This window comes from Dermacentor variabilis, chromosome 5 (genome assembly GCF_050947875.1).
Source record: "Dermacentor variabilis isolate Ectoservices chromosome 5, ASM5094787v1, whole genome shotgun sequence".
Lineage (NCBI taxonomy): Eukaryota > Metazoa > Arthropoda > Arachnida > Ixodida > Ixodidae > Dermacentor > Dermacentor variabilis.
The window spans coordinates 168218081-168233926 of NC_134572.1; the positions used below are offsets into that span (position 1 = coordinate 168218081).

The 15846-nt window shown below is 47.2% G+C and overlaps 1 protein-coding gene across 1 annotated transcript in view; it reads right to left on the reverse strand.

Annotated features, from left to right (window-relative positions):
- Nucleotides 1-308: 308 nt before the first annotated feature.
- The window catches only part of LOC142583700 (A disintegrin and metalloproteinase with thrombospondin motifs like), an 82976-nt gene continuing 67438 nt past the window's right edge, over nucleotides 309-15846 (reverse strand). The window contains exon 15 of the mRNA XM_075694187.1: nucleotides 309-447. Within this exon, the coding sequence (XP_075550302.1) occupies nucleotides 406-447 (42 nt within the window). The 3' untranslated portion in view covers nucleotides 309-405. The remainder of the gene's footprint in view (nucleotides 448-15846) is intronic.

Consider the following 15846-nt stretch of genomic DNA (forward strand, 5'->3'; position numbering starts at 1 on the left):
TCCAGTGCAAGAACCAGCTTGCCCGAGCTGGTTCAATTCAATTCTTCCAGTTTATCAAGTCGCTGTTTATGCACGGAGAGCACAAAAAACCATTCAAGAGTTTTCATGTAACCTGAAAGACTATGCGATATAGCTGCGTGTAGCACCCGATTGTACAGAGTGTACGACACATGTATAACATATTGTGCCCTCCGCCTTAGTAAAACATCGGAAGTGTATTGCTAAAGTAAGTGGAATGCAATGCAAGAGCGATGAAGAGATAATCATTTCCTCTTAGGTGGACTGAAATGAAGGTCCGAACGTAGTCATTCCGATCCACGCATTTTATTCGAAGAAAGCCAGCAATTATGGACGTGAACATTGAAAAACGCAATATCCAAATGTAATGCATTTGTTTCTTTTCGGTTACTTGGCGCGATTTTTGATGCACTCTCCTAGGACACAGTGCTGTAAGGAGAAAATAATTCACAAGACAACTGTGAGAAAACAGCGCGAAATAATAACGTTATTTCTACAAGACGAACAAAAATGCATATGTGGAGAACTTTCATACGTAATAGACTATCAAAAAAAAAAAACTGCACCTTTGATTACTGAGGTGATTTTCTTGAAAAACCTAGAGGCAAGCACTGTTTTAGGGCTGCGACAGGTGTGAAATTTGAATTGCTATGTCACAACGTTGGCTGAACGCCACTTTTCCTCCAAACCTTAATAGAAGTCGCAGCGCATTTACCCCTCCTTTTAATGCGTGCTCGCATGTGTTGGTAGAGGCTTGTGATTATCCAAATTTTATTTACTTAGTTTTATTTATTGTATACAGAAAATTTGCGTACGCGTTGAATCTGTATCACTCATACATTGCTTTGCTTTCTCGCGCTGGCTGTTTTTCACCCGTTCGTAATTTTCCCAATATGTCACCTTCGCCAAGCAACTGTGCCCCAAGATTATTCTTTGTAGACGCAAATACTGTACCAAAGGGTATCATTAAATGAGACTGCATGACGGCGCTTTTAATTGTACATTCCCAAACGCCAGCGTGCGCAATCGTTTATTTTGAAATGCTTTATGATGTATGAATTAATAAGAGGCAGACATGACCGACGAGGTAAGAGCCGAGGCAATTATCTATTTACTGATATTGTCCATGACATTGACATTTAGAAGATAATTCACACAGTAATAAAATTGAGCTGGAGTGCATAGGGCAGGTATTACCAAATCCTTACTGTGAGCACACAACTGTCGTTAAAAATAAAGGCATACAATCATTGCATTCTACCGGTGGTAACATTTGGGGCTGAAACTTTAGGTTAAGCAAGAATTAGCTCGAGAAAAAGTTAGCGAGCACGCACGAAACGAAAAGTTAGGCGTAACATTAAGAGACGAGAACTTAACTTGAACTGACGAACTTTCTTTTAGTCTAAAAAGTGGAACCTCGGTTGAAAGCTTTCTCGAGTTGCTGAGCTTTTACCTGAATTCTGCATTTGTGTCTTGGGGAAAGGGAGAACTTTAGGTTCAGCTTTCAGGGATTTGCATAGGATTTCCAGTTTCTCAAATTTAAATTGAAATTTTTAAGCAAGCTCGATGGAGGGCTACACCCTCCTCTTTCAGGACTAGCAACTAAGGTGTTCAGACACGTAGACGATTTTCTGGTGTTAGCTGATTCCAATAATCCAAACCGAGATGTTGTAAACATTTTCAAAGCTTTTCAAGAAAGACTATGAAATTAAATTTTTCTTTTCAACTGTCCCAGGATAACGAATTGCAATTTGTTGATCTAATACTAATCTTTCAACTGCTTCAATTGCTGCGTCTTGCTGCTCAAGAAACTAAACTTCTTACATATAAAACCCTCATTCGCCCCACCCTCGAATATGGCTGCGTTGTGTGGAATCCATACAAACACTGTGACGTCAAAACATTGAATCAGTGCAAAAAAAAGGCAGTGCATCTTGTTTGTAGGAGATATCACAAAAAATTTTCACCGTCCAACTCTCTTCCCCTGCTTCGTCTTACTCATCTTGCAGAGCGTTGCAAACTTGAAGGCCTTAAATTCCTTCACACGTTAATCAATTCTCCTCGCCTCTCCTCTCTAGATAACTATTTGCCTTCTCCCAAACCCTCATGTACGAGGAGTCACCATGCGCTAAGTACTTCAACCTTTTTTGCCCACACTGATTTCTTTAAAAACAATCTGTTTGCATCAACAATTGAAGTCTGGAATTCATTACCTGGCAGCATTCGTTGACTGCCACTGAAACAATTCACGCAAGCTTGTTTATAGATGTTTACATAAATGTTTATATGTTCGTTGTTCATCCCTCTCCTGCAAGAGCCTGATTGAGGCTGTAGTATGTATCAATAAAATAAATAAACAAATCTCTGCTGGTACTGGTTACCGTCACTGAAACTGCCGTATGCGATCTCGTGAAGCTACGGAGACCATCGTCTGACGACACATTCAGGAACTCCAGCCACGACGATCAAGGATGCTCAGAGCGTTGCCGTTTTACTTCCGAACATGTTTGCATGAATGTTCCTGAAGCCATTTAGGTTAGTTTATTGTGTTCGCGTGATTAGATAGTACATTCATTTGTATAACAAGGTTACGTGGAGAGTCTTGCAGTGCGTTTCATATTATTATTTGTTGGCTTAGTTTTCTGTATAGGTGTCTGATAAATTGCCTTTTCTATGGGTTCACGGTGTCTGTCCATTTCTAGACCCGGAAATTTGTGACAACAGTATACTCCATGCACAAGTTGATTGCAGCACTGGGGAAGATACACGAAGTTTTAGCCAATAGGAAGACCAAACGCGCCTCGAGATATGCTCATCTGACGCCGCGTCGTCGGCTCAGCGTCTGCTTGTCATCCTTTCGGTCGTTTTCTGTCCTGTTAGATGCTCCATGGCTGGTGGATTGATGCAAGAAATTTTGTCACGCCGTAAGAATAAGCTGTATTTACATGCATGCGACAGCAGGGCTTTGCTTTATCCTGTACACCTTCCCTACATTCACGTTGCAGCCGCCTTAGCAAGTACTACTAACAAATGCCCTTACAATGTTCACCTGTGGTACAGCCTACGCTCGGCGTCTACTTGGCGTTTGCTCGATACCTTACTGTGCTAGATTGGGGTAGTAAATTAATGATGCGGGGAACACTAAGGTTTTTATAGTGCTCCGCACCGCCAATGCATTATCAATGCTAATGTAGTGCCGCCATCTGAGAAATATAAATCAAACCAGTTTTGTGGCTTGGTGCCATGTCTGTAGCACTCGCAAGCTGAAAACAAACAGCTGATAATAATATTTGCAACAAAACATGCCCATTGATTTCACCTCAGCTTGAGATGAGATTTAGCGGTGACGGATTTTGCCGCATCTTTCTTGCTAAGAGGGTGCAGAGCCAGCAACAACCATGAATTTAGACCGAAGTGCGTGGTCGGCGATGTATGCGCGCTGCATGGGGCCATGGCTCGGGTGGCGATTGCGGTTACTGGCAGTAACTGCCACAGTAATTCTCGGTATACGACGTACACATACAAACACCATAACACGCCACGCATCACTGTACCATATCATGTAGCGAGGAATACTAACACTCTCTGGTGCAGCCAAGAATCAGCCACTGAAGCCAGGAACTATGTACTGCTACGCAAGGGTACGTATGCCTAGTACCTTTGGCAGTGCTCCAACCAGCTTGTGAGATGGAGCACATCCCAGATGGCTACCGCGCCTTGCAAATGGAAGCTAGAAGACGCAGCAGTTTGCTCGCCACCACGGGGTCGCTAAGCCTCCTTCTGACCGCCACTGTGTAAATGCGCCCACCTCCGGATTCTGTGGCCGCGCATCTCATACTCGTCCGCAGTGCCCAGCGCGCATCCCGCTCTGCAACTTACTTCACGGATGTTTGCTGATCACGAAAATCCTAGAACAAAATCGGCTCGATGTAATTGAATGCACCATGGCCAAGTTCATGATAGTGGACATCACCGTAGACCAATGAACAACACAGTTTAAAGTTCACTCTGAAGATGAGGCCTCTGCTATTTCACATGGCTTCCCTGAACATCCAGCCGAGCTCGACAAGGTCGACTGGCTACTTGCCGGGCCTGGAGGTTAACCAATGTAGGTACTTGGTTCATATACAGACCGACTCAAGTGGCGCGGGCAGACGTGCTCCCAGCGACTCTTTTTCATAGAGTCTCTCTTTGATCCTCTTATAGGTCTGCCGACAATACAAGCCCTCGATGTTGTGAGATTTCCTACTAGAGTGCAGGTTCCCGAAGCATCACTGCACGCTGATCTCGTCCGTGTACTTGGCGCCCTCAAGGAGGAAGGCATAATGTGCTAGAAACCAGATACCACTCCATTCCACCTCAGCGCACCTCATCGAATTGCTGTCCCGTTGCACGAAATTGTTACGCGTGAGGTCATCAGGCTTGAGAGCGACGGAGTGATCCGTAGCGTCGACAGAGTTATGCCGTGGTGTTCAGGACTTGTGGTCGTGTTAATTCGGCTGGACCACTTGATACTACGGGAAAGCCACATCCTTCCTACAGCTGAGCAAATCCTCAGACTTAGTAAGGTGACGCCACGGCGAACTCAAAGCTAGATGCAGCCGCAAGCTTCCTTCAAGTGAAACTGTCCGCGGACAGGCAACAGTTCACAACGTATATAACCTCATTTGGCCCATGTCATCGAAGAACCAACAGATAAATGGGTTGTTTTTTGTGACTCTAAGGCAGCTCTTCACAGCGCCAAGTCTGCATTACACCACAGAACTTACGAGCAGATGACCTCCGACTTCAGGGAAGTACACAACAGAGCACAACATTACCTTTCAATAGATTCCTGCTCACTGTGACATCGTCGGCAGCAACTTCGCTGACAGGGCTGCCCGGTCTGGTCACGGAGACACCCAGACGCGTCCAATACCTTTGGCGAGGTCAGACGCTGCCAGGGAACTACACCTGCTTGCACGCAAAAAGTCGCAAGATTTCTGAAGTTCACGTGCCTTCAATTGCAGATTGCACAAACTAGACCCCATGCTATGGCTTCAACTGCCATCTAGCCTTTTCCGCGGCGAAACAGCCTTGCTGTGCCGCTTGTGGCTGGGAGTGGCGTTCACGAACACGTACTCCTATCGTATCGGAATGGCCGAGAGCCTGATGTGCGACTCCTGTAGTTGCCAGGAAACCATCGATCACTTATTGCGTACCTGCCCTCGCTATGACGTACAAAGTCTCTCTCTGAGGACAATTCTAAACCGACCGCACTCAAGACTGTCCTCCAAGTCAAAGATACTCGGACCGTGAGCACACCTGTCACTGGCACGAAAAGCGATTCGTGCACTAGTGCACTACTAGAAGTGCATCGGCTTAAGAGACCGTTTACAGCGTCCCTGTGTATAGACCCACAAGCACTCAGAGCTCACTTTCTCCCTCTTTTCCTCTCTCCATTCCCCTTTCCCCCACCCCAAGTTTAGGGTAGCAAACGGGGTGCTCGTCTGGCTGTCCTCCCTGCCGTTCGTGTCCTTGCTCTCTCTCTCTCTATTGACCGATGCTGCTTCTGCCACTTTCCATTTGCCATTACCTCGGAGCCTGAATACTTTAGGAATCAGGCGACCAGAATTCTGGAAGGACAAGAAGGGGTCGCAAAGAACGTTGATGACATAATCGTCTTCCAAGGCACTCGACAGCAACGTGATGCCCGACTCACACCCAGGTTCTGTCTCGTCTTGTCAAGACTGGGATCACACTGAACCAGAAGAAATGCTAATTTGTGGTGTCTGACTTCCTATTTCCTTCTAGCAATTCTGTCTGCAGAAAACATCAGGCCAGACCTACGTGAGGTCTAGGCTGTCAGGACCATGGAAGCTCCAAAAGACGATTTAGGTGACCGACGTGTGCTCGGAATGGTAAGCTACGTCGCCATGTTTCTGCCACATATACCTCATATTGCCGCACCGATTACAGCTCTTCTAAATAAGTCTTCTAGCTGGACTTGGCAACATGACCAAGATGCTGCCTTTGTCAAGTAGCTACTGACAGGAAGTAGGTGTATGGCCAAGTACAATCCACTATATAGCACTGCGGTCTATAGCTGATGCAAGATGTTGATGCAACCGTTAGGTGAACACCGGCCTGTCATTTTTGCCTCAAGAGCAATGATAAAGACAGAATTAAAGTATAGCTAAACTGAAAAGGAAGCTTTGGCTATAACCTGGGCTCTCTGGTGGTTCGACGAATTCGTACGTGGCACCACACTGGATCTCGAGGCGGAGCATCTTCCTTCGTCTCCCTTTTTGGCAAGCTGGAACTTGGCATGTTGCCTCCGAGAATACAAAGGAGAAGAGGAATCAAAACAATGTCATACCAGTTCAAGCTACTGCATGTTAGGCGAAAGCTCTTGGCTACAGCTCATACGCTGTCACGTATCGCCGCACTGAATGCATCTCCCTTGGTTCTCTGTGGCCAAAACAGTGGCTGCCTCGTGTCAACGTTCCCCAGTCAATTTGAGATATATGCGTCAAGCACAAAACTCAGATGGTGAATGCAGTACACTTATCTCCTTCTGTCAGCGTGGGTGGCCTTGAAAATCGAAGATGCCGCTGCACGTCGCCAGGTAGTCCTCGGTGGTTGACGAACTATAAGTCTGCAATGACTTGCTTGCTGCTAAAAGGTGTCTGTCGCGCTCCAATCATCACCCCGATCAGCAGTTATGGCACTCCTACACAAGGGACATCAATGCATTAAGAGTTTACTAGAGTTAACTTCGCCCAGCATCTTAGCCCGACACGTTTCCCTTGTCGTTCATGGGAAATTCATGGCATGTACCTATTTAATTCTAATGGGGGAAACCTTCCTCTCGGCAGTTGACTACTTCTACAAGTTTCCGGAATAACAAGCATGTGGAGCACAACCGCCCAGGCTTTAGTGGTAGCGCTAAAAAAATTCGTATTGTCCGAGAAGGGATACCCGTCGGAGTTGGATCTGACGACTGCCCGCCATTTTCGTGACGAGAGGTCGCAGCCTTTGCTTCCTCGTATGGCATTATTCATGCGATGAGCAGTCCGCATTACTCCCACTCGAACGGAGAAGTGAAAGCATAGTCGAGACCCTCAAAAACATCTTCCACCAAGCGAAAGACCCCCACCTTCCTCTTCTAAGCTAAAGGGACACCCAGGTTAGCAATAGTTAGCCCAGCTCAGCTCTTGATGCGTCGCCGGCTGAGCATCGGAGTCCCCTGGAGGGAAGTGTTGCTGCATCCAAACTGGCTACCGACAGGGACGGTAGCGCTCAGGACCACGTCCTACAAAAGCAAGCAAGAAAATTGCTACAACAAGCGCCATAGAACCAGACATCAAATGCAACTGGAGGTCAAGAAGTCTGGGTGTGATTCAAAGATTTAAAAGGAACTGTACCAAGCCCGACACAGAGGCCCAGGAGCCACGTCGTAGAGAAAGGACAAGGGAGTGTCTTGCAGCGCAACGGGTGTCACGTTGTCCCCTTCGTTCCAGTGTCATCGCAATTATGGGCTTCCTCAGGACCAGCTGACCCAGAGCCGAAAGTTACTCGTCCAACTTCTGAAAGCCATCCTAGTGCGACCAAAACGACCAGCGACTTGGGACAGTATCTGCAAAGGGTTGGTGATCGGGATGTTGTTGTGTGCCCACCTATTTGTCGACGTGTCCTTCCGGCGGACCGCTTGAACTTATGAAAGAGAGAATTGTACAGGCCGCCACTCTACAATGGGGTAGTTAGTGGCGCCTCCATCTATGTCATGGGGGTTGGCAAGCATTTTACTAAACAGTTGTTGTTTGGCGTTCAGCTTGAGCCTCCTGAGGCTACGCCATGTTACCGTCCACCGAAGGCCATGAACGTAACAGTACACATTTCTATTAGTATAGCAAGATGGTCATCTGCAGTATGCAAGAGTCATCCTTCCCATGGTTTGCGGCCTTCTCAATGAGGAAGACAAAAAAGTGATGTCTCGTAGACGCTTCAAATATCATTTTTCGTGATTGACACCAAAATGGAACTGCACCCAGATTGACTTAAGTGTGCTGCGCCTCTTACCTACAAACGCTATCAAGCAGAGAGTGGGGAACAGTACAGGTGCCACTCCCGAAGTCCGAGAGCTTCAATACCTCATCCTAGGCGGCCTTTGTGCTAAACTTGAAGCGTACACGCACAATCTTCCTTCCTTAAAACCTAAGTACTGCGGATGAAGCGCCACTGCCGCCGTAATCTCTGATGTATGCTGAGTTAATAAGGTGTTCTGACACGTGCAAAATAAATATCGGAGTAGCGCAGATTATGTGGATCTAACGAATAGCTTGAGTGGTCGTTTGGTTTACGAATTTAGCAAACTGCAGAGGCACAAGGAAGAAATAGCCACTCAGTGATGCGGAATTGTGCTGGAGATATTACAATATGCATTCCTTCAGTGAACATTTATTGCCTCGTGTGAAAGGGCTAGCAAGATTATGCGAATGCTTTCATCCATCGTAGCTTCTTAGCGAAATCATAATGTCGACGCTGCGTAGTCTGTGAGATTTTTTTGATCTGAAACATTATTTGCGACGTTCAGGCACTTTGCGTGCATCTGTGTATCTAGCCTCATACGCTGCGCGGCAGTCGTGGCCAACCAACTTGGGCCTCTGGCATTGTTGCGCTGGCTTGTTAGCGTTGCCGGCGTGGTCACGGCACCGTCGTCGTTCAAGCTCCGTCATTAGACTCTCGCCTCGTTCCCCGCGCACTGCCTGTGCCAGGTAAGATGGCTCGCATAGGGGCCTGTGGCCTAGGGAACACCAGGTGATGGTTTCCTCCGTATGAACAGTGATTCAAAAGCAAGTTCCTGACTCCGTCCATGCCCACCACTTCCTGACGCTCACACAGAACCTCTTGGAAGACCGCAGCTTCGTTGAGAAATGCGTCAAGTCGGACATTGCGTTCGTCAAAAGGAGAAGGAGAAAACATTTGTTTGTGACGATGCTTTGTCTGCATCGCGGCGTTCCTCAGAGGTTTACTGGAGCAGCTCGAGGATATCGCATTACTAGGGTACTACACTTCGCGCAGAGAAAGGGGAACGTGTTCGCAACGAGTGAGCAGCTAGGCAAGCCCGCGCTCTTTCTGACTGTTAGTTTCTCTGAGCGCCTCAATGAGCGCCCGCTTGAAGACTTCGAGAGAGTCGAAGAACAAAGGCACCACCACAATACCATTGTCATAGCCAGCTACCCCCGAAACACTTCGCATAGCTTCGGTTCCCGCAGGACATCGGACCTGCATAAGTTAAGGACGACACAAAGAGCGATGGAACGAAGAATGCTAGGTGTAACGGTAAGAGACAGAAAAAGAGTCGTTCGGATCAGAGATCAAACGGGAATAGCCGATATTCTAATTAACATTAAGAAAAAAATGAAGCTGGGCAGGTCATGTAATGTCCAGGTTAGATAACCATTGGACCATTAGTATGACAGAATGGTTACCAAGAGAAGGGAAGCGCAGTTGAGGACGGTAGAAGACTAGGAGAGGCTGTGAAATTAGAAAATTCACGGGCGTTAGTTGGAATTGGTTGGCGCAGGACAGGGGTGATTGGTGATCGCAGGCAGAGGTCTTCGCCCTCCAGTGGACATAAAATACACTGCTGATGATGATAATAGTGATGATGATGATGAAATGTTTCCAAAGCCCATTCATCACAGTCGTTAGGTGCGAAAATACGTTTCGGTAATAGCAACGTCAACATGCGCCAGATATTGTACCATTGCCATAACTTGTGCGCAAGATTAAGTTATCAGCAAACTGCTCAACTCCGAAGCGAGTTTTCCCCTAACTGAGATGAAGAAATTATCTAGAACTCCCTTCTTTTGTCTAAGAAAAGGTTGTTGTTGTTTCTTTTTTTTTGTATATAAGCTTTCTAGAAGCATATTTATTTCAAAGGAAATTTTTTGCAAGTTTGCAATTTAAATTTATTATTGAAAACGATTCAATATTGAACTTGTTGCACTCAACCTGCAATTATGTCGCAGTGAAAGTTGTGCTAAAGAAGCAGGCTTCTGCTTCAAGTCATATTCCCAGAAGATAAGCTTCGCTTGCTTATTCGTTGCTCTGCAAGTGAAACAAGCTTGGAAAACAATAATATGCCAAGATTGACAGAGAACCTCATTGTACTTGCAGCAAAGGAGAGTGCTGGAACACCCTTGCAGAATGTATAAATGGCAAAAGAATGTATCGACAGCAATTTCAAACATGTTGAATAAATTTCGCCTGCATGCCGCGACCTTTTGACGTTGCACCATCATATTTACGCGCTTACACATCATTTCTAGCGAAGCATGGAGATACGCGGCCAATTTTATCCGTCATTACAAAACTGACAAAACACGCGACCTGCTAATGAATCATTGGGGCTCTACGATGGCAGTCTATAGAAGGTTTCTCTGACTCAACCGGTTCCGCTTAAATTTGCGTGAATGGTAGGCTGCGAAGTACCACAACTTCCTTTTCGTCAGTGCTGGGTACATCTGTAAGCATACGCTGAGGTTCGCCTGTGCGCACTTGTGTTTTTTTGCCAGCATTTATTTGTTATACTCGAAACACATAAATATTTCCTTCAAAGTGCACGCAGATGCATAGTCCAGCTAGAGGTGCAAACGGCAATAATTACTGCAGAACTGATCTCTCGATGACTGTCGACGATATTGCGATAAGCATTCTAGCAATGTAGGGACGCGCTTTCTTTCTAAATTTATGCTTGTTTAACATCTGTAGTGGTCATTCTAAGACTTCCGCTGCTTCGATATCGCGCCACTTCACTATGGCACTTGCTTACCAAAGTCGCTCGTGAGGATGGCGACATAACTGCAATTGTATGATGTCGACGCAGTGATAACGATAGAATGACGAAGGAATGAAGTCGATGAAACGAGGAGGGCAGTAGTATGATGGCGATGACGACGATGGTATAACGACAAGATGGGGATATTCGAATGACGGCGTGATACGACCACAAAGGCATCACGACGATGGCATAACAATAGATGCGTGATAGCGATTGCCGTATGATGGTGTCATGACGACGGCATGATAACTGTTGCATGACGATGACTGTATGGTAACAACGCCAGGATAAAAATAGCATGACAATGTTTCAAGGCACACTTTTTCGAGGCACACATTATTTCGCGATGGCAACTGTATGACGACAATGACGTGAAGATGACGGCAAGACGAGAGTACGAGTCACGACGATGGCAAGACAACGACGGTATGACGACGGCGATGTGAGTGCAGATGAATGATAGCGGCTGTCTGCCGACGACGCAATGAAGAATGTATGATAATGGTGGCATAATTCCGACTGAACGACGCCAGCATGATTGCGATAGAAGTATGAAGGTTTGACATCGATGGAGTGGCGAAGCCAGTATGACGATGATGGCATGACGGCGATGGGATCACATTACTAAAGTCATAAGGCAGGTATAAGGACAGCGTAACGACGGTGGCATCATTGCAACTATTTCGCGACGACTGCGTCACAGCTACGACGTCGTGACGACGACGTGAGGAGTGTTGGTTTGCGAACTAAGAATCACGACGACGGAATGACCTCGACGGCATCACGACTGTGTTATGACAACGAATGCATGACAACGACTCTATGGCGACGATGTAAGGACAAAGATGTCATGACAACGGTATGAGGACAATGTGATAATAATGAGTGTGTAACGACCACGGTGCGACGACGACTGTGTCAGGAAGACAGTGCGGGGACGAAGGGGTGATACAACGGCATGGTGACTGTCGGATGACGAAACTAGAGTGACGACAGAAGAATAACCAAAAGCAGCATCACGAGCACGTGACAACGAACTCATGGTGATCGTATGACGACGACGAGACGACGACGGCATGACGAGAGTCGGATGACGAAGGTGCAAAGACCCCGACGGCGTCCAGACCATGAGCACATATCTATCAGCCTAAGCCACTAGACAGCTGGAGCCACTGGGCCGGCGCAGAAGGCATGACGACGATGGCATGTCGAGAGTAAGGTCATGAAGTTGAAATAACTACAATTAACAGACCCCTACAGCATCACCACTACAAGCACATAGTCAGTGGCCTAAGCTGGTACATACCTCTGGCCACCTGGTCGCCGTAAGAGATGGATGGATGGATGGATGGATAATTAGGCGGGCGGGCGGGCTTAAAACGCCTGAAGTAGGCAACGAATTCCAATCGCAATAGTGCACATTGGACGCAGAGAAGTTTCGAGCGATGGTACCTGCAAGCAGTGGCGCCGGGAAAGTAATGGCATGTGATGGCCCAGCCGGGCGCAGAAGGCACCGCCCCTAGCTACGTTGACTGAATATATTCTCATATTTTTCTCCTTTGCGTTACCGAAATACCACGCACGAACAAATAAGAACATGCATGCTGCATTCTCGAGTGTACGAACTGTTTTATTTAATTGTGACTGAAGCTAGTGGGACCAGACAGTGCCATCGGCTTTCATTGCAGGCTCATTGACTGAAATGGCGGAAATCATGGATATGCACATCCTTTAGGCTAATGTACGTACGTTTCCAAAGCTGTTTTTCTTTTGTGTAGTTCTAAGATAAATGAAGGAGTCATTCCTTCGCAAACGCCTCGTGTTCGATGTAAATTGCGCGCCTTTGTGTCTGCAGGTTGACCACTTCGGAGCTTTGACACTGAAGGTGCACACAAGCAGATTTGTATAGACGTCATATTGCAAGCACCCGCCACGGTTGCTTAGTAGCTATGATGTTTGACTGCTAAGTATGATGCCATGAGATTAAATCCCGCCACGGCGGCTACATTTCAAAGGGGGCGAAATCCGAAAACACCCGTGTACTTAGATTTACGTACACGCTAAAGAACCCCAGGTAATCCGTAGTCCCCCACTACGGCGTGCCTCATCACCAGGTCGCGGTTTCGGTACGTAAAACTCCATAATTTAATTATTTCGCAGTCTTCTCATTGGATCACTCTTTTACAGCGGAGCTATTAGCTGCTAGTCGACCACGATTTTTTTTGCCGAGTCCTCACCGAAAAAGATACATTCCGTGACTGAAGCTAAAGTGCATACATTCTTTGGTATCACGCATACAACATACCGCACAGCATTCGTTTCAAAAAGGAACAAGCACAAAACAAGTTATCAAACTAGATCATCCATGATAAGGCACTCCTGGTAAGAATGCGAAGCACCCCAGTGATCCCCGCATACGTTTCTTGGTAAATATTACTTTTGCGCAAGCTGTCACGGCGACAGAAGCTTGCGACGGGGCCGAATGATGTCACTAGCCTTTCGCATATAAAAAATACAGCCCAGCAACTGATTTCATTGCTGGTGCCGCACCACTATGGGTGCGCAACGCATAGCTCGGACTCCCGTGGAGCAGCATGAATACGACGGGTGGCGAAAAGAAATTGCAATACGACCAGCAGCGGCTTGATGCCAAAATTACCACTACTCTATATCAATAAAGCATTGCATACGCCACACAGCAGTTGTGGTGTCGGTTTTCAATAGCTTCACTGCACATCCACTTTCGCAGGGCTGGGATGGCGAGTCGATGTTTTTTCCATTTAAGATATACTCCTCGGGCTCCCCAGCTTTGACTGCGGCTCGTGCCCGAGTCTGCGCGCTTTGCATCGACGACAAACGACCACGTGGCAGGCGCACCCCCGCATTTTAAACATTACCTTTCCAACTTTCCCGCACTGCATCAGCGTAATCCAAAGTCCCGCAATACTGAAAACAATATTTCAAGAGGGCGACCGAATTTCATCTTCCAACTGGAAATGGCGAGACTACATGTACTCCTAATAACATGCATATTTATGGCACTCATTTGTGACTTTCCTGCTGTGTTATAGCACTGCTATTATCGTGGCAAAAATATTGCTGTAAGGTGGCAAAGACGTTACGACTAAGTGCTCTAAATATACATGTGTATGAAAGGGCGTACGATTGTGCTGTTGCTAACTGAATTCTTTGAAATTTGGACGGCATTCTGAAGTGCACGGACGAATCAGAAAGAATTTGCCCCTATTTTTAGCCAAATTACGGGTGTGAATTCGAAGACAACATATCCATTCCGAGCGGTGGACTTTTCTGGGACCGGCCCAGCCTTATCTGCCGGTAACTCCGCGACTCCGCGCTGCTGTCAGTTGTTGAAGATGGTGGTTGTGCTTCCCACGTCCACGATTGCAGCAAGGGTCTTACGACCACCAAAATCCTAGGGGAATGCAGTCCACACACGGGGAAAGGTGTCTCGTTTTGAGGAGTGTAAGGTGTTTGGTGTTGCGAGTTCGCAAAAGACCTTGAAGCAAAAACAGCGGTCTTACGGTGGTTCCATACAGTCAGCCGAACGAATTCTACCACAGGGGCATCTGAAGTTTAGTTATGCGATAGTCCAATTATCTGAAGCGGTGGGGCGACTATACGGAAAAATAGTGCAATGTAAGTAGAATAGTGTGCCATATTTTTATTTACGTGTATGTACCTTACTTTGGCTAATAAGAAATACGCGCAAAGGCTTTTCCCATTCGCCCTCGTACAATATCTTGAAAGTGCGGCGCATTGCGTTACATTGTTTCACTGCGCTGAAGTTTGGAAGCTAGCTGATGGGGCGGTGTCCAATATTCCTTGGAGATGTTGCAGACTAGCCTTGAACGCCAGCCTTGCACGTGCACCGGCCGCCATCGCCGGCACTCATTGCGCCAAAAAGTACGTGAAAATAGGAAAAGAATGAAGAATGAGTAGTTGCAAAGATCGTTGAAGCATCAAAAAAAAAAAAACCTTCCCTTAGCGGAAAATTCTGGTAGGCGAAGCTTGTCCTGCATGCAGCTGACTTTCGTCACGGTCAAGTAACCCACAGGTAACAGTGCCGGATTACTTCGGCCTCCCGCTCTCTCAGCTCCGGATCTTCTTCTCGTTGCTGTCGGATTGCCTAGGCTCGGGAGCCTCTAACAACTAGACAGGTACGCCGGCAGCGAGCCCTTTCACGCGCGAGTTCTCGCCGCCGCTCGTCGAAAGCTGCCCGTTCCTTGGGGGAACGTACCACGGGTGGCTGTCCTATTCGTTTTCCGAGAATGTATTGAACGGAAACGAAGCCGGCGCAGCGCACTCGAAACCCTTCCCGGCCCTTTCCCTCCCCGGCTGAAGTGAAACGACTCTGATTGGTTGCGCGCGTGGCGTGACCGTGCGCATATGCAGCTTGAATCCTTCCTAATGACTCACGCTTCGCATCCGGAGCAGCTGTCAACTTATCAAATCGCCATTTCCCGCAGCTGCTCTGCTCTGGGAGCAACTGAGTTTTGGCGTGACCATATCCCCACCGAAACTAGTTATCCAAGAGAAGCTTCGCTCGAAAAATGATTTGGTTGATCTTTCTTTCGCAGAAACCGGTGCGAGACGATAAAGAAACGTGTGTTTACAGCAACTGTTGCATGCTTGCTTCATGAACTCATTTTTCACTGCAGCGAAAGGCGCACGATTTGTCGATCGGCGACCAGGTTGCAAGTTCGCTTAGCACACAGAATCCTGTTGGCGAGCGGTGTCGTGCTGCCGAGCCGCATTTTCCTCCGTCTCCGGAATGTCTTGGGGAGCCAGTTGAGTTGCGACGCGCTCAGCTTCAAGAATGCGAGTCACGGGGTTCACAGCGTGCGCCGATAACGCACGAATGCGTTCTGCTTCAAGCTGGCGTCTCTCTCACCGGACCAAAGCGAGCTTCTTCCGTCGACGTCGTTGCCTTTCTGCGCCGCTTAGCGCAGCCATTTTCTTGGTTGGTGCGATCGCAAACA